This window comes from Alligator mississippiensis, chromosome 1 (assembly GCF_030867095.1).
Source record: "Alligator mississippiensis isolate rAllMis1 chromosome 1, rAllMis1, whole genome shotgun sequence".
Taxonomy (NCBI): Eukaryota; Metazoa; Chordata; order Crocodylia; family Alligatoridae; genus Alligator; species Alligator mississippiensis.
In genome coordinates this window covers 240822610-240849345 of record NC_081824.1, presented here as the reverse complement: position 1 = coordinate 240849345, position 26736 = coordinate 240822610, and the positions used below count along the sequence as shown (strand labels likewise).

Sequence of the window (26736 nt, the reverse complement as noted above, 5' to 3'; positions counted from 1 at the left end):
GCACTGTCTCAACTCCCACATCCCAGCACTTCTTCCACACTCCTTCACATTACCTTCATTGTTCTAATTCATATTTCCACCCAGGTCTGGTGTTGCTAGGCTACTTGCAAACATTCTTGACCTAGACTTCCTGCACATATGCATTACAAATTCCTTGGTTTTGGTAGGTATCATTTATGAACTCAAAACTCTAAAGCAGGGGCAGGCCAAATACGGCCTGCTGGCTATATCCAACCCACCTGGAAATTTCATTCATCTCACAGGTGGGTGCCCACCAATTAACTGTATTGGCTCAGCTGCCCCAGCTGTGCTCTGCATGGGGCTGAGCCCTGCCCACTCCTGCCCGGGCAGTGTGCTGCGCTCCCACCCCCAGCATCAGCCCCAGCCAGCATGCACAGCTTCTGGGTGTGGCTGCTGCTGCTGCAGTCCCCCGCTCCCCCAGGGAACTGCTTGACTCTCTCAACCTCCAGTATCTCCTCCTCCTGTCATCACTGCAGTGCTGCAGGAGTGCAGGGACAGCCTGGTTCCATTGAATGGGGCTCCCCATGGCTCATGTGCAGCTTCTGGGACTCATGTGCTGCCAGTGGGAGCCCTGCACAATGAAGTTGGTGGCCTACCTACTCCCTGCCACTGCATGCATCTCCCAGGACTCCACTGGAAGTGCAGGGGAGCCCTGTGTGATGGAGCCAGGAGGGCTTGGACCCACTCTATGCTGCCCTGGCCAAGTCCTGGGAGCTACAGATGGCAGCAGAGAGCAGGGTCAGGTGATTCGCTTCATTGTATGGGGCTCCCTTCTGGTGGTGTGCGGCTCTGACCAAGTCCCAGGAGCTGCATGTGAGCCACAGGAAGCCCCATTCCTTGCCCCCCATTACTTTCCAGGACATTTACCTCTCAAGATTTGGTTAGAGGCATGTGCTGCCAGGGGGCTCCACCTGTGTTGGCTATGAGTTTCCTGAGGGCCTGCCATCTGCTGCTGCTGCTGCCACTGGCAGTGGGAGCTGTGCACCAGAAGGGAGGTGTGGGGGAGGGCATGTGGGAGACCACACCCCCCACACCTCCCCTACACACACCTATACCCTCCCTTGCACTCTCCTCCCACACCCACACCTTCCCTCATGTCCCCACACTCACCAAACACTCCCCCCCACACATACCCACACCCTCCCCCACACCCACACCCTTCATAAACCCCACCCTCCACACCCTCCTGCACACCTCCCACACCCCTCAAAAACCCTGCACACAGCCACAAACACACTCTCCTTACATCCCCACACACACCTAACAGCCCCCACAAACCCCACACACATACCCACATCTTCCTCCACACCCTTCCCCACATCTTCTTCCCACATACCTAACACCCACCCACATACCTAACTTTTCCCCACAAACCCCACACCCAATGTCCCCCACAAATTCCAATAGCCATACATACAGCCACACCCTCCCCCACACCCCCCACACATAACCCCCACCCCTCACAAACCCCATACTCCCCACCGCACACAATGCCCCACACCCTCCCCAAAACCCCACACCCAACACCCAACAAACTCCACACACACACACCCCTATATCCTCTCCACCTCCCAAGCCCCCCCAAAACCCCCACACATCCACCCAGACACACCAACACCCCTCTGCACACCCTCCACACCCACATCTCCCACAAACCCCATATCCACCCACACCCCACCGCACACACCCCCCAATCACACTCCACACATCCCTTCACACACAATATACAGGAGTAAGACTTTATGTTGCACTATTATGCAATTATTTCATTATACACTATGCATCAATCAGGACAAAAATATTTTTTGAATTAAAATAAAAATATGTTATAGTAGATGTTTGATTTTTAGTATTTGATTTGGTTTTTTTTCTGGTTCCAAGATGGCAGCACCCCTCCCCCCCCCATACATACTTCTGGGGACAAGGGAGGCACTTCTGGTGGCAACGGTCAGGGGTTAGGGGTAGGACTTCTGGTCCCAACAGGGTAACCAAGGGGTGGGGCACCTGTCAAGGGGCAGGGCTACCTTTATACAAGGGATACTGATGTATTTTGGAGATGCTGCAGGTACCAAGCACTGTTGATGCTAACAGTGGCAGAGCTATATTGCTTTTACCATATGGAGACCATGACACTGAAAAGAAAGAATTAAATGGATGTTTTTCTCACCATCACCAATTTGAGGAGATCAGCTGCATTAACCTTCTCTTCCTTGCTTCTTGGTTCTTTAATGCTCATTTCTTGCATCTCATCTTCCTGCTTCAGGATGCTTTCTATGTACTTCTAATAGAGCAGTGGATAAAGATGTGTGAGATGCAATTATCTGTTTCAAAGATGTGTACACAAAGGATACTTCCCAATATGTACTGTGTATACAGCCTCTGCAAATTTATACTGGTAACGTCTACACAAGATGCTTTCTTGTGCAGTAGACTAATCTACTGCACAGTAAAGTGTAATATATAAATGTGAGTTGAGCTACTGCACAGTAAAATAGGCTAATGTGCAGTAAATCTACTACCTGCATTTACAGGTAGTAGATTTACTGTACATTAGCGAGTGCACAGTAGTTCAAGTGTAGACACTGGGAGTGTCTACAAATGTAGTGGACTACTTAAGCAAGTACTAAATGACTGTGCAGAAACTGGTGTTACTGTGCAGTCCCATCACTGCATGGTTATTTTTAGCTGTGATTCATTGCTACTGTGCAGTAGTGTTGCCATTATGGATCATGTCCAGCAATGCAATGTTGCTGTAGCAACACAGCAACTTGTGCCCACTGACTGAGAGTAAATTTGCTCCCAGTCAGCCAGACCAGTAGGGAGCTAGCCTCTTGCCAGAGGCAGAACAACATGGCTGGGAGTCCCTCCAGCCATGGCGCAGGGATGGCTTTTTAGCAGTCCTTGGCTGGCCTATAACTCCTGGTTTTATCCCTGGGGCCTGGGCCAACTGATGCCTGCCGTGGCCACTGTGTGCTGGTGTGGTGGGCATGTGCTAGTTGCAGCAGCACTGCCGAGCCCCAACCTAACCCCCAGGCCTCTACCGGCTGCTTTCTGGGCATCATTCTCCTGCGTTGAGGCCATGTGCTTGTTTCAGAAGCCCCTCAGGTCATCAAACATGAGTGGGAGAGAGACCAGGAGGACTGTGCCTTTTGGGGCAGGCTCCTCACCCTCAGAGAGAAGCACATTGACCTCCTCAAGAAGATGTCGGAGGCATAGGAGAAGGAGGCCACTGTAGTAGCCTGGGCAGTGGAAGCCAGAGGAGGACTGCCAGGTGGTGGACACCATCCTGGCCCTGACAATCACCTTTGTGCTGGTTGCCACTCAGCCCTTGTCTCTGGCCCTGCCTGCCACCTGGAAGCCACCGGCCAGAGCCACTGGTCCTGATCCCGGCCCTGGCTCCAGCACTGCCTGGCAGCCACCTACAGCCCCATGCCAAGCCCCACAGTGGGCCTGGAAAGAGGTCCAGTGGCACCTGCAGAAGCCAGGGCCCCCATGCCCCTGATCCTGAGCCACCCACCTGGATTGCTGCGCACCACTCACCTGCCTGCCATGTAACTCCTGATGGCCTCTGCTAACTTTGGCCCCATGGAGGAGAGGGAGCAGGCTGGACAGCATCTGCCCTCCCCCTGGCTAAGCCTCTGGGCCACTGGCATCACTGTGGTGTCTACACCCACAGTGGTGCTACGAGAAGCCTGGGTGCCAGGCACCTCTCCCCAGGTTCCATGCCATAGGTGCCTCCAGCCCACTGTTCCCCCCCTGACACAGCACCAACCACATTCTTGTAAATAGTTATATGGGAAATAGGCTGTTTTATTGGTAGTGGGTGTTGGGGTTTGGGGTGGGGGCTGCTGTTGGGGAGGGAGTGTGTTGTTGTGGAGTGTCACTAGGGTGCCCTGCTCCTTTAAAGAGCTGAAACTGCTAGGGGAAGAGCACTAGCAGTGAGTTGGAATCCCCAGCTTCTGGTTATCAGGGCAGCCAGAATGAACTACTGGCCCACACCTGTCAGTGGTCAGCTGACCGGAAAGGGCAGGGGCTGGCTCATATATAACCCCCAGGGCTGAGGCCAGGATGGCAGTTCCCTGCCAGCAGACAAGGGGAAGGAGCTCTCCTGGAGCAAGCAAAGGGGAGAGGCCTGACTGCAGGTACAGCTTCTGATACTGTTGAGGGACAGAGTACCTTGGTGTGGCTTGAACAATGTTATAGCCAGGCAGCTTGAATTTATGTTACAGCCCAGGGGCTTGTGTTTTGTTTGCTGTTGTATAAGATTGGTGGTTTGGGTGAGGCTATTAGGGGAAGGAGGAGGCCTCAGAGGGGGCCCACGGCAGCGTGGGGACCCTGGCATCAGAGAGGGCGCAGCATTTGGGAGGCACAGACCCTGGTGCCAGAGAGGGTGCTGCACTTTGCAGGGCTGTGGAGAGCCCAGGCGCCAGTGAGGCGCAGAGCAGAACAGGGCTGCAGAGAGCCCAGGGAGGACAAGGGGGCCAAGTTACAACAAGGCACAGACCGGACAACATCTGTACCATCTGCGAGGCTTGGGGCGTGGTAAAGGGGTGGTTGGAACCACGCATAGCCCATAAGTCTAGGGTGCCCCAAAACACCCATTGTGACATCTATTTTGAAGCGGGATACACCAGAAGTCCAGAAACCAATGGGGGTCCAGAGAATCAATCGGGACTGTGTCCAAGAGGGCTTAAAGGCAGCCTCCCTATTAATCATTCTATCAAAGATGTGGTGGGAGAGAATAGAGGGTGCCCATCAGGCCAACTTGGCACGGTAGAGTGGTCTTGGGGAGATCACGGCCATCCTTCAGGACCCCATCCTGTGACGGGGAGGGAGGGCAGGAGGGAGTGTATTGTGGTGGATAGAAATAAAGTTTGATGATTGGAAACTGTCCAGTCTGTTTGTGGTCTTGGGGGTGCACTGTGGAATTGGGATTGCAGTCCACATGTGGACTCGTCCCCCCCAACCCTGCAATAGGGCTGCTCAAGTGCCCTGTTGAGTGGGTGGGGGAGAAGGTGGTCTGTGAGCACCTTGTGGACATGGTGCCCTGTTCACTGCTGCCAGGGGGAGGGGGAGGATGGGGAGCATCCATGGTGCACTTGCCATAGGCTCCTGCGACAGCATCCTCTGCCAAACTGCTGAGGCTGTCTCTCTGGAGACCCCTGCAAGGCTGAGCCTGTCCCCTGGATACCCCTGCCAGGTTGAGGCTGACCCCCCTAGAGATCCCTTGAACCTAAGCAGCTGTATCCAGAGCCTGCAGCTTCCCCTGGCTGCTGCAGGAGGTCGGATCGGGGCAGGAGCAGGCCTGGATCTGCTTAATCCTATAAGGAGCAAATCTGGTCCCAACAGGGTGGTAGATGCCTTCCTAGGGCTAGATTACTGCACAGTGAGTCTAAATTGCATTAGTTGCACGTGTAGATGCATTCACTGTCAGCCTCAGGAAAGTAGGATGAAGCTGTCTTTGTCAAAAGAGCTGTTATGCTCACAAGCTCAGGTGGATGGAAAAGCAGGGACCATACTCGGGGTATGTTCACCTCCCCAACCAGCTAGACTGCTCCATGCAACAGTTATACGACTAGGAATGCTCTGCAGCTATTTTAGTTCAATTCCATGACTCTTAAACACGCCAGAGAAGTGTGGCAAGAGAAGAGGGTACCTTTTCTAGTCTTTGCTTTAATTTTGATATAGAACAATTTCTTACTCACTTTAATAGAGAAGTGCCCCCTAACAAAATAAGTTTCTCTCTACCTTCTCATGACTAAAGAGAGAAATCTAAAGAACTATTCTCTAAAGAGATACATTTTGCTTGCAGTAACAATTTAAGATCATGTTCTTTGCTGAATTTAACACATGCAGTTCTGGAGGAGAAGATTCTCAAAGAGTTGGTTGCTATTAGTATTCTGTCTTTACTTTTCCATACTGATCATTAAGAAACTTGTTCCTGAAACACCCAGGGAAATGGTATATTAATTTATAAGCAACTGCCATGGAACGAGCTACCTTGTGATTAACCGTATCTTTGCAAACATCTCCTCTGTGCCACTAATTGCACTGCTTCTTTCTAAATCAAGGTTGGCAAAATATGGCCCACAGGCTGGATCTGACCTGCTGAGGGATTTTGTGTGGCCCATGGTCGGTCCCTCAGTCCCACCACTGGGGTGGGTGGGGCCAGGGAGACCTTGGGATCATGGAGTGGTGACAGCACAAGTCTGGGGCAGAGCCATGATCTGCTGTCCACACAGTCCTGTGATGGGTGCAAGTTCCATGGGTGGGGCATTTGGGGGGTGGATCACAGCTCAGCCCTGGCCTCAGCCTCAGCCCTGGCCCCAGTCCCAACCACATGCTATCACTTACCCAAGATCCTGTCCCCAGCCCCGGACAGAGCTACCTGCCTGGTTGTGGCCCCATAGCATCTGCCTAGTGGACTGCCCTGTCCCTGCAACTCCCAGCTGGTCTTCATAGAGACCCCAGGATCTCCATGTCTGGGGCTGAGCCCTGGTTCTGTGGGCAGGGATGTGCAATGAGCAGATTGACAGCATGGGGCCAGGGCAGAGCCACACTGTCCCAGGGTCCTTGGGGCTCCATGGAGACTGACTGGGAGGCGAACAGGCAGCCAGGCAGATGTTTCATAGGTTCGTAATTGTTAGAGACTGGAAGGGACCTTACAGATCATTGGGTCCAGACCCCCTGCACTTGGGCAGGAAAGACTGCTGGGATCAGATTACCCCAGAAAGATGGGCATCAAGATGCTTTTTGAAGATTGCCAGGGTGGGTGACTGAACCACCTCTGGGGGGAGCCTGTTCCAAACCCTTGGCACTCAACTTGTAAAGAAGTTTTTCCTTATGTCTAGCCTGAAGCGATCTTCAATCAGTTTGTGCCCATTATTTTTTACCCTCCCCTGGGGGGCCTTGGTGAATAGATGGTCCACCAGGGAGGCCACATTTTCCCAACTTTACTACGAGGAGACCAGGTCAAAAGCCTTTTTGTAGTCCAAGTATATGACATCAACCTCATTTCCTCCATCCAGGTGGAGAGTTACCTGATCATAGAAGGAAATGAGGTTGGTCTGGCATGACCTGCCCATAACAAAGCCATGTTGGCTATCCTTTAGAATACTGCCTTCTGTTATCCTGTCTGTAATGGATTATTTGATAATTTTCTCCAGGATTTTACTAGGGATTGAGGTCAAACTGATTAGTCTGTAATTTCCTGGATCCTCTTTTCTCTCTTTCTTAAAGACGGGCACCACATTGGCCTTCTTCCAGTCTTCTGGGATCTCTCTCGAGCACCACAAGTCTTCAAATAACTTGGCCATAGGCAGGGGTGACTGGTGCCTCCTGCGTCTGGGGGGGGCACAATCTGTGGGTAGGCCTTAGGGCGGACCAAAAGCCCCGTATGACCGGAAGTGGCCGGCTCGGCAAAACATGGACCACCATGCAGAGCCCCATGGCCAGAATTTCTGGCCTGAACACAAGTAAAGCTACATCCACCCCCCCAGGCAGGGGAGTGGGCCCAAACCTCAACCACAGTTGCCGTGGGCCCTGCAGGAGGATCCATAGCCTCTCTGCCTGACTCTGTAGGTCCACGGTCACTTCTGGTCCAGGGGTTGGCTTAGAGGCCCCTCATAATGTGAGGCCCTAAGCTGCAGCTTTCTTAGCTTGTGCCTAAATCCCTATACTTCTGTACCAATCTCAGGGAGGGCATGTGCTCCACCGCCCCCCACCCCCTGTGCCCTTCCTACCAGTCGCCTGTACCCATAGATTACATGATGATGTTGGCCCATTTTTTAGCACTCTTGGGTGTAGTTAATCCAGTTATGCTGACCTGTGGACATTTAACTTTTGTAGGTGTCCTCCCACAAGATCTACACCAACTATGGGATGATAGTCACCCCCACCATGACCATCTTGTATCCTGTCAAATAAGCTAACACCCTTGGATTGGTGGAACACTGATGTGAAATATTCATTCAGGAGTTCAGTTTTGTCCTGAGTGTCGGTTATCAGCCATCCCATTTCATTCATCAGGGGCCCTATGCTTCCCTTGTTTGTTTGTTTTTTCCAACTTCCTACATATCTAAAGAAGGACTTCTTGTTGTCCTTGATTCTGGTTGCCAATTTGTACTCGGTTTGTGATTTTTGCTGTCCTGATCTGCTCCCTACAGGTGCAAGCTGTTGTTATTCCTGACTTCCATCCCTTGTAGACTTCATATTTTAATTTCAGGAGGTCCATGACTTCCCTGTTGAGCCAACAGGGTCTTGCAGCCTTTTTGCTTCCTTTCTTATGAAAGGGAATGGACTTCCTTTGAATGTTTAGGATTGCTTCCTTGAGGAATGTCCACTCACCTTGTACTCCCTTCCTCATTGGGCCATGGGCCCTCAGGGCCTTGCCAACCAATCTCCTAAGTTTGTGGAAGTCAGCCTTCTTAAAATCAAGGATTTCTATCCTACTGACCAATTTCCCTGACTTACGGTAGATGGAGAAGGTGATCATCTCATGGTCATTGTCACCCAGTTTCCCTTTGACTTCCCTTCATTCCTGGTTGAGCTGTTCCTCTTGGTTTGGTGGTCTGTAATAAACTCCTATGGTCAAAACTCGTTCCCTGTTCTCTCCCCATATCTTGACCCAGAGGGTCTCATGTTGCTGTACTGTTTCCAAACTTCGCTTCTAGGGAGATGTAATGTTCCTTCACATAGAGAGCCCTTCTTCCCAACACAATCCCTCCTATACAGGGTGTATCCCCTTATACCCTTGGTCCAGTCATAGCTGGAGTCCCATCAGGTCTCCATGATCCATATGAGATCATATTGCTTGGTTAGTAGGAAGGCCAGTTCCTCCTGCTTGTTTCCCATGATTCTAGCATTAGTGTACAGGCAGCTAAGCCTGCCATTGAAAGCCTTAGGCTTTCTGGTGAGCTGTGGAATAACCTGTCCATTGGCCTGTATCAGAGAATGCTTGCTATTGCATCCTGGGATGCTGGTTTTGAGGTTGCCATTTCTCCGGCTTGTGCTAGTAGTTGATGGCTCATCCCCTGTGATCTTATTTTAAAGCCCTATCCAGGAGGTCTGCCATTCTAGCTGAGAAAAGCTTTTTCCCCTTTGGCATGAGGTGGATTCCATCTCTTCCCAACAGGTCACAGTCCCTGAAGTGTGTGCCATGGTCAAAGAAGCCAAAGCCCTCGTGGTATCACCATTGCCGGAGTCTTCTGTTTACTTCTTCTATGCATCTATCCCTCCTGTATCCATGACCTGCAACTGGGAGGACCGAGGAGAAAACTACCTGAGGCCCCGACCCCTTGAGCCCAGCCCCTAGAGCCCTGTAGTTTCTCATGACCTGGCCAGGATTGTTCCTGGCCATGTCATTAGTGCTCACATGCATGAGGAATGTGGGGTAGTAGTTAGAGGGCTAGACAAGTTTTGGGATCTTTTCTGCCACATCCCTGATGCAAATCCCTGCCAGGCAGCAGACCTCACAGGTCAGGGGGTTGGGGTGGCAGATCACTGTCTCAGTACTCCTCAGGAGGGAGTCATCCACCACAACCACCTTGCATCTCTTCTTTGGGGGGGCTGGCTGCTTTCCTTTCTCCAAAGCCAGTGCTTCTGCTGATGATTCTGTTGGCACTATGAGAAATTCCAGGGGAGGAGTTGTAAGGAGTGACCTAGAAACCTCTACTCGAAGATGAAGCAGAAGAGAATGCTATGTGAAAAATGCCCATCTGCAATGATAAGGAGGAGACAGTCCTAGATAAAGGAGGCTTGAAAACAAAAGAAGAAGCAGAGTACTGGGTTAAAGGGCTCATTAAAATACTAAAAATCATGCCCCTAGGTGGGGAAGAAGTAGGCTAATGAAACACATATGTTTGTAAATGAGATACATGGCTCAAACACAGGTATAGAGACATGCTCAGTAAAGAACTCCTTGCATCACTCACTTATAACCAATCAGCAAACAAGCACGTTTGTGAAAACTTGAAAACTCCTGTATAAAAGATGCTTAGAAGTAATAGTGGGGGGTGCTTGTTACGTGAATTATTCCGCTTGCACCTCTTATTGCTAGCAATAAACCTTCTTTGTACTTTCACCCCTGGTATCTTTATTGGCCTTTGCATACCGGGCACGATCCCAGACTTGAGCTGGGACTCAACAGTTTTGGCACCCCAGATGGGACTGCCTTAGATAAGGTTTTGCCCGGACTACCTGACGACCAGAGAGTCGCTCCTCCGGAACGAATGACAGGCGCGCCCCGGGATCTCTTTTCCCGGTGAGACTTTTGCTTCAGGCGGAGCTGGATCGCTGAGGCGGCAGTAGCCTAACGGTGCAACACCATAGAGTGAAAGTACCAGTAACAGGCACTTGGGTGAGAGGGTAGAAAGGGCATAAGGCCTACCGTCAGTACACCTGCCTGGGATTATCTCTGTAAGTATTCTGTCTGGCCTGAGTCCAAGACCAGTGATTTTTTTCCCCTGTGAGGACGAGGACTAAGAACAGATTCCTGGATCCCAAGTAAGTTGGACGGTCAGAACCGGGAAGGCAGCCCTGAGATGGGTACCATTAACAGTAAGGTTAGGAAATGTACCCCCTCTCTTGTGTATTGGGACACTGGGCAGAGTTCGGTGGGGATCCTATGACTAAGAAGAAAGCTAAATTCTTCTGTGAAACTGCGTGGCCACGCTATAAGCTAGATGATCAAGAACAAAGACTGCGGCGGTGGTGTCGTCAGGAAGGCTTTGGCTTTCATGACCACAGCCCGCTCTTTGGTGAGAGAGGCAGCGAGCTGCTGGGAAGAGATGGTCTCCACCTCTCTCCCCTAGGGAGGAGGCTCTTCTCAGCCAGACTGGCTGACCTGCTCCACCGGGCTTTAAACTAAGCCTGCTGGGGGACGGGGGGACTACCGCCACTGCTGGCCCGCTGAACAATCCTTGCAAAGCCAGCGGATCACGGCACTCAAGGGAGCCCACCCCCTGGTAAAATCTGTGGGCAAGGAAGGAGCCCCCCAGGGGGCACTTGCCTGCCTGTACACAAATGCCAGGAGCTTGGGGAATAAGCAGGAGGAGCTCATCCTCCTGCTCAGTGCAAACAATTACGATGTCATAGGGATCACGGAGACTTGGTGGGACTCCACCCATGACTGGACCATGGGGATAGATGGCTATACCCTGTACAGGAGGGATCGTGTAGAGAAAAGGGGCGGGGGTGTAGCTCTCTATGTTAAGGAAAGCTACGCGTCCCTGCAAGCCGATATTGGCGACCAGGGTGGACGGCTGGAGACCCTCTGGGTTAAAATCCGTGGGGAACACGGCACAGGGGACACAATGGTGGGAGTCTATTACAGACCTCCCACCCAAAGTCCTGAGCTAGACCAGGAGTTTGCCCAGGAACTGGCTGAGGCAGCTTGCTCCAGGACCATGGTTGTCATGGGTGACTTCAATTACCCAGACATCTCGTGGGAGGATCGCTCAGCAAAATCTGAGCGGTCGCAGAGCTTCCTCTCGTGCGTGGATGACCTCTACCTGACTCAAGAAGTCTATGGGCCAACGAGAGGCAAAGTGCTGCTCGACCTGGTGCTGGCTACTGGGGAGGACCTAGTCGGCAACCTAGTGATCGATGGGAAGCTGGGTGACAGCGACCACGAGCTGATCACCTTCACCATCCGCCGAAAAGCTGGCAAGTCAGTCAGCAACACGCAAGTCCTTGACTTCAGGAAAGCCAACTTTGACAAGCTCAGGAGGCTTGTCAGTGAGGCCCTAAGGGACTGTGACCGCAGGGAGAGGGGAGTTCAAGAAGAGTGGTTGCTCCTCAAGGGAGCGATCCTCAATGCACAAACTAAGTCTATTCCACCTCGGAGGAAAGGCAGCAAGAGGGCACAGCAGCCCCCCTGGCTCTCCAGGGACCTAGCAGACCTCCTGAGGCTAAAAAGAAAGGCCTACAAAGGATGGAGGATGGGAGTCACCTCCAAGGAGGATTATTCTGCACTGGTCCGGTCCTGTAGGGAGCAGACCAGGAAAGCCAAGGCTGCAACTGAACTCCAGCTAGCTTTGAGCATCAAGGACAATAAAAAGTCCTTTTTCAGATATGTGGGGAGCCGGAGGAAAAGCAGGGGCAACGTTGGACCCCTGCTGAACCAGATGGGGCAACTGACAACTGACGCCCAGGAAAAAGCCAACCTATTAAATAGGTACTTTGCGTCGGTCTTTCATCAGCCCCATGGGACGCCTGTGCCTGCTACAGGGCCGGGAAGTCCGGGTGAGGGTGATCCCCTGCCCTCCATTAATGCTGACTTTGTGAAGGAACATCTTGAGAAGCTGGATACCTTCAAGTCAGCCGGCCCTGACAATCTTCACCCCAGGGTACTCAAGGAGCTGGCGAGCATCATAGCCCAGCCTCTAGCGCGGATCTTTGAAAACTCTTGGCGCTCTGGTGTAGTGCCCGAAGACTGGAAGAAGGCCAACGTGGTGCCTATCTTCAAGAAAGGGAGGAAAGTGGATCCGGCTAACTATAGGCCCATCAGCCTGACTTCTATCCCGGGGAAGATCTTAGAAAAGTTTATTAAGGAGGCCATCCTTAATGGACTGGCCGACGCCAACATCTTAAGGGATAGCCAGCACGGGTTTGTTGCGGGTAGGTCTTGCTTGACCAATCTCATTTCCTTCTACGACCAGGTGACCTATCACCTGGACAAGGGAGATGAGATTGATGTCATATATCTTGACTTCAAAAAAGCCTTCGATCTGGTGTCTCATGATCGTCTCTTGGAGAAACTGGCCAATTGTCGCCTTGGGTCCCCCACGATCCACTGGCTGGAAAATTGGCTCCGGGGTCGGACCCAGAGGGTAGTAATTGATGGAAGTCACTCATCGTGGTGTCCTGTGACCAGTGGGGTCCCCCAGGGCTCTGTCCTTGGACCCATACTGTTCAACATCTACATTAATGATGTGGACACTGGAGTCAGAAGCGGACTGGCCAAGTTCACCGATGACACCAAACTTTGGGGCAAAGCATCCACACCAGAAGACAGGCGGATGATCCAGGCTGACCTGGACAGGCTCAGCAAGTGGGCGGATGAGAATCTGATGGTGTTCAACACCAATAAATGCAAGGTTCTCCACCTTGGGGGGAAAAAAAACCCACAGCATCCTTATAGGCTCGGCAGTGCTATGTTGGCTAGCACTATGCAAGAAAGAGACTTGGGGGTCATCATTGACCACAAGATGAACATGAGCCTGCAATGCGATGCTGCGGCTAGTAAAGCGACCAAAACACTGGCTTGCATCCATAGATGCTTCTCAAGCAAATCCCGGGACGTCATTCTCCCCCTGTACTCGGCCTTAGTGAGGCTGCAGCTGGAGTACTGCGTCCAGTTTTGGGCTCCACAATTCAAAAAGGATGTGGAGAGGCTTGAAAGAGTCCAGAGAAGAGCCACACGCATGATCAGAGGTCAGGGAAGCAGACCCTACGATGACAGGCTGAGAGCCCTGGGGCTCTTTAGCCTGGAAAAGCGCAGGCTCAGGGGTGATCTGATGGCCACCTACAAGTTTATCAGGGGTGACCACCAGTATCTAGGGGAACGTTTGTTCACCAGAGCGCCCCAAGGGATGACGAGGATGAATGGTCACAAACTACTACAAGATCGTTTCAGGCTGGACATAAGGAAGAATTTCTTTACTGTCCGAGCCCCCAAGGTCTGAAACAGCCTGCTGCCGGAGGTTGTTCAAGCGCCTTCATTGAACACCTTCAAGATGAAACTGGATGCTTATCTTCCTGGGATCCTATGACCCCAGCTGACGTCCTGCCCTTTGGACGGGGGGCTGGACTCGATGATCTTCCGAGGTCCCTTCCAGCCCTAATGCCTATGAAACCTATGAAACATTGGCCTCCGGAGGGAAGTGTTAATTATAATACCATCTTACAATTGATTTTGTTCTGCCAGCAGAATGGTAAATGGGAGGAACTGATGTATGCGCAAGCATTTATGTCTCTCTGAAGAGAGAGAAAGGTTTTGGAGGAATGTGGATTGGGGGAGGGGGTTGGGATCTGTAAGGTGGCAGTGGCTCGACCAACTGAAAATCCTGTCCTGGAATGTCCGGAGCCGGAGGTTCCACTCCCTTTGCCGCCTCTACCTTATCCTCCTCCTCTTCCCCCTCCTCCTCCTCATTCGTCTGATTCCTCGTTGGCATCCACTCTTCTTCCTTCCTTCCCCCCCCCCCAACCCCCGAGGCGGAGGTTGAAAACACTCCCCGACCCAGGGATCTGGAACAGCACCGACCGTGGCCGTCAGGTGCTTGGCAATCTCCAGAACCCCCGACTTCTCCTGATATAATCCTGGGAGGTGGGTGGAGAGTACAGTTAGAAGCAGACTCTGGGGTTAAGGGAAAACATGACAGGGAATCTGATCCTGGCCGTGGGAAGGGAAATGGGGTATTTCCCCTAAGAGAACAAGTGGTACCCGGGCCCCTCGAAGATGATGGTGAGCCAACCTACCGTCGAACCTTTGTGCACGTTCCTTTCACTACCTCAGATTTGTATAACTGGCGGAACAATACCTCCAGCTTGAGAGAGAATCCTGAAAAGGTACGAAACCTGTTTGAAACGATTTTCAAAACCCATAACCCAACCTGGGCAGATGTTCAGTCTCTTTTAGATGTCCTGTTGACACCAGAGGAAAGAAGGATGGTAGTAAACAAAGCCCGTGAGTACGTGGAAAAGGAAATTACTGCAGGGCGCCTGCAAAAAAATAAGGACAATCATGTCCCCACCCAGGAGCCAGATTGGAACCCAGACCAAGATATGACCTCCATCCGCGCCTATCGAGAATATATCCTCCGAGGATTGAGAGGTGCTGTGAAAAAACCTCAGAATCTCAGTAAGGTGTATGAGGTTTGACAGGAGACGAATGAGACCCCGAGTGCCTTCTTGGAAAGAATTTACACTACTTTCAGACAATACACCCGTGAGGACCCGGAGGATGCATCAAACGCTCGCATGGTAAATATGACCTTCATAGGTCAGAGTGCACCGGACATTAGGAAGAAATTGCAGAAGACAGATGGAGCAACAGGTAAGCCTATTTCCCAACCAGTAGACATTGCTTACCAAGTATTTACTAACCAAGAAAGTGTTCAGGAAAAGAAACAGGACAAGAAAGAGGAGAGCGAGATGAAAATGCAGGCAGCCCTAGTGGCAGCTGCAATCATGGGGAAAACCCAGAAATGAGGGATCCCAGATACAGCCTCAGAGGCGGGGTCCATTAGAGAAAGATCAGTGTGCCTATTGCAAATAAAAGGGACACTGGAAGCGGGAATGTCCCAATCGGAAAGTAGGTGAAGGTGAAAAGAAAAGAGAGGAGAGCAGTGGACTGTTTGCTTTTGGAAAGGATTCAAATTGAAGGGGACCGGAGGCCCGGGATGGAAAGATAACCCAGATCCCGGTGTCCCCTGACGAGCCTCTGGTTAAAATGCAACTAGGGGACAGAGATGAATTGGTAGAATTTCTCGTCGATACAGGTGCCACTCATTCTGTCTTAACTCAAAAACTGAAACCTTTAAGTAAAAAGACTGTGCCGGTGGTAGGGGTCACAGGGAAGGCAGTAACACAGCCCTTCCTACAGCCAATGACCTGTAATCTTGGGCAGGCCGAAGTCACTCATCAATTCTTGTATATGCCAGACTGCCCCGTTCCCGTTTTAGGGAGAGACCTCCTCTGTAAACTGCAAGCTACGTTGTCATTTCAAGATGGGCAAATGTTCCTAACGGTGCCTCCTGAAAAGGGGTGGCACTTGCAGGCTTGCCTTCTTGGCCTTCTCCGAGACGAAAGTACACCGGATATTCCTCAAACCCTGCTCGATGCTGTTGTTCCATGGGTATGGGCAGGTCACCGACCCGGGAAGGCTAAAAATGCTGACCCTGTAAAGATTCAACTTTTGCCAGGGGCCCAGCCTCCACGCGTGAAACAATATCCAATGCGGATGGAAGCCAGGAAAGGACTGAAGCCGTTAGTTGAACGGTTCCTGGAGTATGGCCTTCTCCGTGAATGCACATCAGCTTTTAACACACCCATCTTGTCCGTGAAGAAGCCTAAGAGTGACGAATATTGTTTTGTTCAAGACCTGAGAGCTGTAAATAAAGTGGTCGTGAGTATACACCCGGTTGTCCCCAACCCATACACCCTGCTGTCTGCCTTGAACCCAGCTCATAACTGGTTCACGGTTATTGATTTAAAAGATGCTTTCTTCTGTATACCGGTAGAGAGGCAATCTCAGGAAATATTTGCATTTGAATGGGAAGACCCAGATACTAGCATTAAGACTCAGTTTTGCTGGACTGTCTTACCTCAAGGGTTTAAAAACAGCCCAACCCTATTCAGCACTGCGTTAAGCAAGGATTTACGTAGGCTAAAACTGCCACTGTTCTGTGCCCTTCTGTAGTATGTGGATGACTTGCTTTTAACAGCCACCACTGAAGCAAGCTGCCTGGAGGGAACAATTTGCCTCCTTAATTTTCTGGGACAAGAACGATATCAAGTGTCCAAAAGTAAGATGTAACCAATGTCCCAGAAGGTAACATATTTGGGATTTGAACTACAGCCTGGTCAGACAGCCCTGTTGCCTGAAAGAAAAGAAGCTATATGCCGGCTAGCACCCCCAAAAACAAAGAAGCAACTACGGGGCTTCTTAGGTACAGTAGGTTTTTGCAGGATTTGGATTCCAAATTTTGGGGTTATTGCAAAACCTCTGTATGGAGCTACACAAGGTGATGAAAAGGTGCTCGAATGGACTGAAGAGTGTGAGCAAGCATTCTGCCAGTTAAAGCAGGCTCTTATTGAAGCACCCGCCTTAGGACTACCGGACATGAGTAAGCCTTTTTCCCTTTTTGTGCAGGACAAAAGGGGGGTGGCCGTTGGGGTATTAACATAAAAATTAGGTAGCTGGCAATGACCAGTGGCATATTTTTCTACGCAATTAGACCTTGTGTCATCCGGATGGCCTGCTTGTCTCCAGGCCGTTGCTGCCACCTGTCTGCTAATACAAGAAGCTGAAAAGTTAACCCTAGGCCATGAAATGACTGTATACGTGCCTCACGCAGTGCTTACAGTCCTGGAGCAGAAAGGAGGGAACTGGTTAACCCCGGGACGAATGGCTCGATTAAACCTGAAATAAAATTGGCCATTTCTCGCACTGTAAATCCAGCAACACTGTTGCCATCTATGGCTGACACACCAGATCTTGTACATGACTGCCTGCAAACATTGGAAGCTGTTTACTCCTCAAGACCAAACCTGAGAGACCGACCCCTTGACAATGCTGAACTGGAATTCTACACGGATGGCAGCTCGAGTATGGAGAATGGAATTCGAAAATCCGGATACGCTATTGTGACTACACAGAATGTGATAGAGGCAGGACCTTTAAACCCATCTGTTTCAGCTCAAAAGGCTGAACTCATTGCTATGACTTGGGCTTTGCAATTGGCGGCCAACAAAACTGTCAATATTTATACTGACTCTAAATATGTTTTCCTTGTTTTACATGCTCACGGAGCGCTGTGGAAAGAGCGGGGTCTACTTGATGCTAAAGGAGCAGGCATTAAGCATAGCAAGCAAATAAAAGCTCTCCTCAAGGCAGTCTGGGAACCGAAGGAGGTAGCGGTAATGCATTGTAAGGCACATCAGAAAGAGAATAACCCCTCCACAAAAGGTAATCGATTTGCTGACGCTATGGCAAAGAGAGCAGCTAAAAGACCTCAGACAGACTTGCTGCCTGAAGTAAGTAATCTGTTACCTCTCCTCCCAGACCTATACCAGCCTGTGACACCACAGTATGGGGAAAAAGACAAACAATTAATAAAAGAGTTTCAAGCAAAGAAGGGGGAGCATGGGTGGCTAGTAGCAAAGGATGGCTGCATTATCATCCCAGCTGCCTGGGTTCATGTGGTAGTAAAGAGCGCTCATCATGGCACCCACTATGGGCCCAGGGCCCTGGTAAGATGGATCAGTCACTATGTAACTGGAGTGGGATTAAAAGAGGCTGCCAAGAAGGTATCAGAAACATGTGAGGTCTGCCAGAGAAATAACCCAAAAGGAGGGAAAAAAGAAACTCCAGGACATCAGAGAATAGGCAATGGGCCAGGAGAAGAATGGCAGGTGGATTTTACCGAGTTGCCCCGGCAACAAGGGATGAGATATCTCCTTGTCTTTGTGGACACTTTCTCTAATTGGGTCGAGTGCTTCCCATGTCAGACTGCCCAAGCCCGAAAGGTGGTCAAGGCGCTCTTACGAGAAAGCATACCTCGCTTCAGACTTCCAAAAGGAATAGGGTCAGACAATGGCCCACATTTCATTGCACAAATTACTCAGGAGGTTTCTGAGTTCCTGGGAATCAGCTGGCATTTACACACCCCTTGGAGACCCCAGTCCAGTGGAAAGGTGGAACGTATGAATCAGACCTTAAAAAGACACCTTGCAAAGATTTTCCAAGAAGCTCGACTCAAATGGCCAGAGGCCCTACCCTTGGCCCTGTTACGAGTAAGGGTCGCACCACATTCTAAATTGGGATTAAGCCCGTTTGAGATAATGTATGGTAAACCTTACCCTCTGAGTCTGCCCATGGGTACTGAACAACAGTTACATGTTTTAGGAGAGGGAATAATTAGGGAATATGTATGGTCCTTGGTTTCTGTTTTGTCTTCCATCCATCAGCAGGTATGGGACGTGCTGCAGACACAGGATCAGTCTCCTGCCCTGGAAAACCGACTATTACTTGGGAGTTACGCCCTTGTGAAAGACTGGAACGAGGAACCACTTCGAGCCAGATGGAAGGGCCCATATAGGGTGCTTTTGACGACCCCGACGGCAGCAAAGCTCAAGGGAATCAAGACTTGGATACATTCCAGTCGCCTAAAGCCGGTGGCTGGACCAGAACAAGAAGGAACCCCTGCAGACTCTGGGACTGGAGGCAGAGAACAGTGGAAGGTGGAGCCAATAAGAGACTTAAAATTCCTATTCAAAAGAAAGGAACTTTAAATAATTTGTCAATCTTTGATCAAGTTTTACAAGCCTTATCATGAAATTGGCCAAGGTTTTATTGTGGGGCGCCCTGATCTGTCCACTCCTTCTCATAAGAGGGGAAAACCTTTTACAACAAAAATTTGACCATCAGGAAAATGTCTGGATTTATCTGGCCCGGGAAATTTTAAATAGAACGAACTTCTGCTTAGCGGGAGGGATCAATGCTCACCTGGTTTTTACCTTAATCAAAATACCAACCCCTTTGAAAATTTTACAAAATTATACTATGCTGAAAGGTATAGATAAGGAAAGTATATATCAGAATATATATAATTGGGGGACTATTGTAAAAGATAAAAGCAGAAACATGTTTTCCGTACGGGTTCAGGCAACAGCTAATGCTTCCGAATGTTTCCTAATGGTTAATTGTACTGGTAATTGCCTTAAATTGAACCAAGGTAAAAATGTCCTCTGTAATGAGACCAGTCAAATATCCTATGCATACACACATACCATCCTTCCTCGAGGATGGTTTCTAGCCTGCGGGAGAATAATATATTCATACCTCCCAGCAAACGCTACTGGAGGACCATGCACCATTGCCCGGGTAACTGCAGCCCTTCCAAGGAAATCTGACCTAATGCACACTGAACAAACCCCTCTCAGTGGGAGGTATAAGCGGGCATACACTACTCTCACCGCTGATTGCGATGAGAATGATTCCCCTGGACTTATGTAAGGCTGAATACGTAGCATTAGCTGCATCTATGGTGGGGGTTCTGGGTCTTGCTGTAAGTAATAGCAGAAATCTTAATGCAGTGGCCCGTGTTCTAGCAAAAGGACTAAATGCTACATCTTGAGCTCTTTCAGCCCTGAATGCTGAACAAAAACAATTAAGGGACGCTGTCTTAGAGAATAGAGCCGCTATTGATTACCTCTTATTACGACACAATCTTGCGTGTGAAACTTTAAAAGGAATGTGTTGTTTCAACCTCACTGATAATTCTGTGCTAATTGAAGACAAAATTGGTGCCTTACAACAATTGGCACAGACGTTAAAAGAATCATCTGGCTTAGACTTTTCCTGGTTAAATTCCTGGCTTCCCAATTTTAGATGGTTAAGACAGTTATTTAGTATGGTTTTCTTGTTTTGTGTTATAGGGATTATGGTTTGTTGCTGTATCCAATGTTTACCTGTTTTTATATCTATCTTCAGGCCTAAGGTAAATCAAATGATTTTACAAACAAAGAAAGCTGATGATACTAGATTTGTGTTAAGCCAAATTGCATAGAGCAATTATAATAATAATTAAAAATGCTCCAAAGGGGGGAAATGTAAGGAGTGACCTAGAAATCTCTACTCGAAGACGAAGCAGAAGAGAATGCTATGTGAAAAATGCCCATCTGCAATGATAAGGAGGAGACAGTCCTAGATAAAGGAGGCTTGAAAACAAAAGAAGAAGCAGAGTACTGGGTTAAAGGGCTCATTAAAATACTAAAAATTATGCCCCTAGGTGGGGAAGAAGTATGCTCATGAAACACATATGTATGTAAATGAGATACATGGCTAAAACACAGGTATAGAGACATGCTCAGTAAAGAACTCCTTGCGTCACTCACTTATAACCAATCAGCAAACAAGCATGTTTGTGAAAACTTGAAAACTCCTGTATAAAAGATGCTTAGAAGTAATAGTGGGGGGTGCTTGTTACGTGAATTATTCCACTTGCACCTCTTATTGCTAGCAATAAACCTTCTTTGTACTTTCACCCCTGGTATCTTTATTGGCCTTTGCATACCAGGCACGATCCCAGACTTGAGCTGGGGCTCAACAGAGTAACTCCGGTGCTGCGTGCTTTGGGGCCAGAGATGACCATCTTCCAGGCAACTCCAGGATGGGAGTCCAGGTCAGTCCTCATCATTGTTCTTCTTTCTGCTGATAGGCTTTTATGCTCTTCTTCTATGTTCTTCTGGTCAAGGACCTGGTAGTAATAGTTGATCTCCTGCTTGTGGGCCCTGATGGTACAAAACCTGCTCACCTCTGCCTGGAGTTCCCTCACCTGGCACTCCAGAGACTTCATTGGGGAGCATACGCAACAAACAGGGGTGCCCTTGGTTCCCAGATGCTGGCAGGCATGCCAGGCAGCCCTCACAGCCTGGAGCCATAGGGTGTGTGTAGATCAAATGGGGGCCCTAAACTGAAGCGGTGGGTTTTAAAACTGTACTCTGGGAAGGATAAACAGGAAAACAACACAATAGATCTCAATAACAACATAAGAGAAGACCCTTGAAGATGATAGACCTAACAATTAGCTTCAAGGAACTGGACCAGATTCTATTTGGTGTTTAGGTGGACTGTGATGCTATTCCACCCTGCTCAAATCCCTTAAAAACCTGTTAATACAAAAGATTGGTTTGTTTTCCTTATCTCTGCTATTTGTTGACTCAATATCTAGGGGTCAGATGAGGGTATGCTAAGAAAGCAGATACATTTGTCAATTTTCAGGGACTAGAACAAGGTAGAAGAGAATTAGACTTAGGCACCTAAGTCCACTTAGATCCCCACTAGGGCTAGGGACAGACATTCAAAAAGCCGGAGCCTGAACTGGTTCAACCTTTGCAGGTTAGTCTTAACCCAGCTAGGCTGAACCAGTTTGTAACTGCATAGACATGCAAGCACAGGCCTGCAGTTGTTTCAGCTAGGAGCTGGGAGTGCTAGAGTGTGTCCTTGGCTGCAGGGAAGCTGTGCTGGGGGGGTGGGGTGTGGCCAGTCCAGGCTTAACTGGCCAAAGAAGGGTTTCATTCCCCACTCCCTGTCCCACCGGCAGGGACCTGAGCTGGGTCTGTTGGGTGCCCCACCTTGCTGCTGCAGCCATGGGCCAGTGTGGCACCTGATGCAGAGGGAGCAGGGAGTGGGGTTATTTTCCTCTCTACCCCCACTGCCCCTGGGGGACTGCAGCTGAGTCTGCCCACCCCGACCACTGTAGAGTGGCAGAATAAGCCTTCGCCTGTCCTCTCCTCTAGATGCCAGAGGGAGGGGGAATAACCCCAGTTCCTGCCCCCCCCCCCCCCCCAAGGGGCCCTGCTGGCTGGTGTCTGGCCTCCAGGTGGGGGCTGACTGCAAAGTGGGCTTCCTGGGCCAGCTCAGAGGTGGCAGCAAGCCCTGAGGCCACTGCACCCCCTGCCCTGTGGAGCACCTGGGGCTGCAAATTAACAAGCAGCTGTGGGCTGGCTGGGGTGGGGGGCTACTCTGTCCTCCTCATCTGCAGCTGCTGCTGCCACCACTGCCCCGTGCTGCGCCACTGGGGGGAAAGGAGAGTGGGAAACTTTTGCCCTGTGTGGAGCTCCAGCTGCAGCCCCTGGATGGCCTTGAAAGGTGGAAGACTTCAGTTTGGGGGCTGCAGCCAGAGCTCTGGGCATGGGGCACAAGCTTCAGGGCTGAAGCTCCCCCAGCTGCCTCCTGGAGTGGCTCAGGAGTGGCAGGAATGGGAGGGGGAGTCATCATGGCAGGTGGGAGGAAGCCAACCTGGCCTGGCAGGGCTTTCTCCCCTTGCCTCCAGCTGTGGAGGCACACCCCACAGCACTGCTCAGGGCTGGGGAAACTCCCTTCAGTCCAGCAGAGCCCAGAACCTGGCAGCTGCCCACTGAGGGGGCTGGCTGCAGCTCCATGAACCTGTGCAATGCCTCTGAGCCAGCCTGGCTAGCAGCTGCCAGCCATGTCCCTGTCACTGAGCTGGAGCTGCCAGGGGTGGCCCTGGCCCTCTGGCCTGTCCTGGCCATATTGTGTGGCTTCCTCAGCCATGGCTGAGTGAAGCTGGTCTGGGCTGTGGGGGTGGGACCACCCTGGCAGCTGTGGCTCCATTACAGCTGCTTCACATGCCCTGGCTGGGCCAGGCTGGGCCGGGTTGGGAAGTACTATACTACACAGAGCCCCCTGCCCCTCCCTCACCACGGGGTAAGAAGGGGCACTCTGTTCAGTGCTGGGGAGTACTCTTCCCCTTCCTCCCTTGCCCCAACCCCCATGAGGCGGGGATGGAGGGGTCCTCTGTGTGGCACTCCCTGGCTTGGCCCAGCTCAGCCGGGGCATGGGGAGCAGCTCTGTAGAGCTGTAGCTTCTGGGGATGGCCCCACCCCTGCAGTCTGGACCAGCCTCACTTAGCCCAAGCCAAGGCAGCCACACTGTCTGGCCAGGCTGGACAATGGGGCTGGGTCCACCCCTGGAGCTGTGGTTCCATCATGGCTATTCCCTGGGCCCTGGCTGAGCTGACATGTCTGTCCCTAGCCTAGGTGGAATAAAATCTGGTTCCTGTGATATATGTATATATGAGAATTTAAAGCTACTTTCTGTTGAATCTGTTAGTAGCAATGAATGCATAGCTTAACTTTATGTTCACAGTATGTTCCATGCTTGCCAGACTGGCAGCACTCTTAACTACACTTGTGGCTGGAGTAATTTATTTCTGAATGGGTTTCAACCTTTTTGGATTGAAGGCAACTCTCAGCAAATGTCAGCCTTTAGTTGTCTCTTGATTTTTTTCTTTTTTTATTTTTTGCCTATAGAAAAATAAATAAATTCTTCAGTTGTAAAGAACTTAGACCACAACAGGTCAGACTTTTTTTTTAACACTTGAAATCTTTGAGTTTATCTTGTGAATAAACCCAGGGTATCACGGCACCCCGGGTGAGAATCACTGCCTTGGACAAACACAACAGCCCTGTATTTGCAGAAGATGCAAGCTTGTACCTACTCAATGGTTGTGAAATAGCCCAAAAGAATTCTCCTGTGAAGCACGGCTGCATGAATTTGTCCCTCACAATGATCTGTGAGAGCTCCTCTTTGTAGGCAAGCATCTCCTTGCACGGCACTGAAGACATGACTGGCATTTTGTGTTGCAACTTCAGGATCTTGATCTTTATGTGGCACTGATTCCAGGTCCAGCCATGTCAACAAGCTGGCATTTCAACAGTGTTGTGCTCTGTCAAAGGCTGCTCTGTCAAAGACAGCCTGGCTGCAGTGCCTTGTCCTGAGCACCTGCTAGGTTTCCTTATCACCCCAAATGGAAAGTAAGTCAGCACCCCATCCTGAATCCAGGTCATGCTGAGCAGTAAGTAGGTGAGCAAGGCCCCATGTGACCCCTATCTCTAGAGCGGTAGAGCGAAAGGGAAATGAAAGTAGTCCATACCCCCCCCCCCCGCCCTGTTTATTCTCAGAATGCAACATAATTAGTAGAAGTAAATCTTCTCCCAGTAAACACTGTGTCACTGAGCCTCAACACCGAAAGAGGCCTTGTCTTCACTGCTAAAAAAGTGGGTTTCATTTCACTAATGCACATGAACTAGCCCACGGAGAAAAATTCAGTGAAAACAGGATGCTTCAGTTTTACTATAAGGTAAACTAGGCAAGATGAATATCATGCTTCTGCCTGAGGATGGCCTCATATCATATATCTTGCTATAAAAATGAAGCGTTTTGCCTTCACTGTTTTTACCTTGGGAGATCATATTTGTTAGGTTCTTAGAGGTAAAAATCATACCTTTTCTCAGCAGGGAAATAAAGGCCTTAAAAGACCACTTAAGAGACTAAAGTGGTTGAATGGCCCATTTATTTCTGACTTCAGTGCTCTGACTCTTCACAAAGGAAACCACCTGTCAGCATCGTATTTATACTGTGGACTCAGTTGGGCCCCTGTATATTAATATTAATCATCCTTAATCTATAATTTTGCTTCAGTGGAATAACTGTGCTGCTCAGGGGTTATGGGGTTTTTTTGTGGATATATGCATGCTTATAAAACACTTATTGGATTTAAGGCCCATTACAGCTCTTGCTTCAGGTGTATATGGACCTATTTAATTCACGGATTTTGTGAAAACCACAAAATCTGGGATTGTCTGTGAAATCAACAAAAAAACTTAATAAAAATAAAATGCTGGCTCCCTAGCAGAAGTCAACAGTCCTCACTGCTGGGAGGGGAAGTTGCCAGCTGGTGGAGTCATATAAGGACTGCAGATAAGATGGTGACTGCTCCCTTGTCTTTCCCCCACCCACCAGGGCCGCTCTGCCTATCAGCACTGAGGGGTGAGGTGGTGCAAATGGAAGCCAACAATAAAGGTGGCAGCCACCCCTTCATCCCTTCTCCCCATGGGGCCTCATTGCCAATGAGTGCTGAGGGGCAGGGCTGCTACAAAGTGAAATTGGCACTGCGTGCTGCAAACAGGCTGCAAAAACCCCCCTTTGTCTTGCTGCCATATAAGTAGGTCCTTATATATGGGAAATTTGCCAGTTCTTTGTACTGAAAGAATTAAGTAATTGAGACCGCATTACCTTGAGAGAAAGTTCCAGCTTCCTTCTCAGCTCATTACTGATTGGCTCATACTGAATCAGCTGACGGACTTGCAGCACATTAGGGCATTTTTGTACAGATGTTGGAGGGCAGGCAGACTCTTTGGATCCTATGTGCAGTCCTTTCCAAATATGGGTGCCAAATGGAGGACCTGGAATTTTCCTCTGAATACAATCAACAACCAAAGAGAGATGATTACTGTACTGACTTTGAAAAGTCTCATGAAATCAGAAAGCAAAGGGGTAGGTGTGTGCATGCAGAGGTGGATTAAGGTGTATTGGGACCATGGGGAAACACAAAATTGGAGGCCCCCACCCCACATGGGAGCTGGACTGTAGCGGGGGAGGGGCCCCTTCCCCTCCTGGTGCTGGCTGGGGAGGCTGGGTGGACCCTGCTGGGTTGGGGGTAGGGGGGCACATGCCAGCCTCTTCTCCCTCCTCCCTGCCCCGCCCCCCTGCTCCCCTGCCATGGCCACAAGTACACACATGCATGCACAGACACAGGTGCTCTACTTTCACTTACTCTCTGCACATGGACAGACACAAACACACTCTTCCTGCCATGAACACAGACAGGCAGACACACTCCCCCCCACCCCCCAGACACGTACTTTCCCTTCACAGGACCTCCCTCCCTCCCCCAGACTTGATTACTCTGAGGCAGTCCCCCTCCCTCTCCCCCTATTCCCCCATGAGCAACCTATGGTCTGTCTAGCTCCCCACCCTTGCCCCTATTAGACTTACCTGCAGGCAACTACTGCCTATGTGTGTGTGCGTTTATGTGTGTGTATGTTCATCCCCTCATGCAAAAAGCCTACTATTTATAGATTTGAAATTATACCTTAAACCTAAATATATTCAGAAGCTGAAGGCAAAGTTGTTTCCTACCCTGAGATCTATAGTTTTACCAAGTGCCTAGGCTGTTGTTATGTTGAAAGGCAGAGATGTGTCCTGATCCAAGAAGTTTGAAGCCAAATACTGACAGCCCATAAATTCACTAGTGTCAGCATCCCACATTTTTCACTTAAAAATATGGGAATTACTATAAACATTTAGATCCTGATTTGATTTTGCAAAAATTTTAACCAGAAGAATTAATGTACAATGTATTCCAAGGTGGCACTTTTTACACTTGCTTATGTAATCCGTTTTTTCTAAAGAGGATACTTTCTTCATGGTGCTGAGGAGAATGCATGATTTTGAAGCATGGGTTTTTGTAAGATCAGAGTTTTATTTCTGGGTGTGGTATGGACTCACCATGTGACCTAAACTCACTAATCTTTGTCCTTCCATTTTCCAACTGGAATTTAGGAGTAATACTTAACTACTTTACACAGATGTTTGACTGATTCAAGTTTCTAAAGTGCTTGGAA

General features: G+C 49.9%; 1 protein-coding gene across 8 annotated transcripts in view; it reads right to left on the bottom strand.

The window, feature by feature from the left end:
- Window positions 1–26736, bottom strand: part of SPAG17 (sperm associated antigen 17) — a 446381-nt gene that overhangs the window by 51314 nt on the left and 368331 nt on the right. For all 8 annotated transcript variants that reach the window (XM_059720343.1, XM_059720341.1, XM_059720342.1 and 5 more), the window contains 2 exons: window positions 25346–25528; window positions 2189–2302 (listed from right to left, as the gene is read on the bottom strand). In XM_059720343.1, coding sequence (XP_059576326.1) covers window positions 2189–2302; window positions 25346–25528 — 297 coding nt within the window. The remainder of the gene's footprint in view (window positions 1–2188; window positions 2303–25345; window positions 25529–26736) is intronic.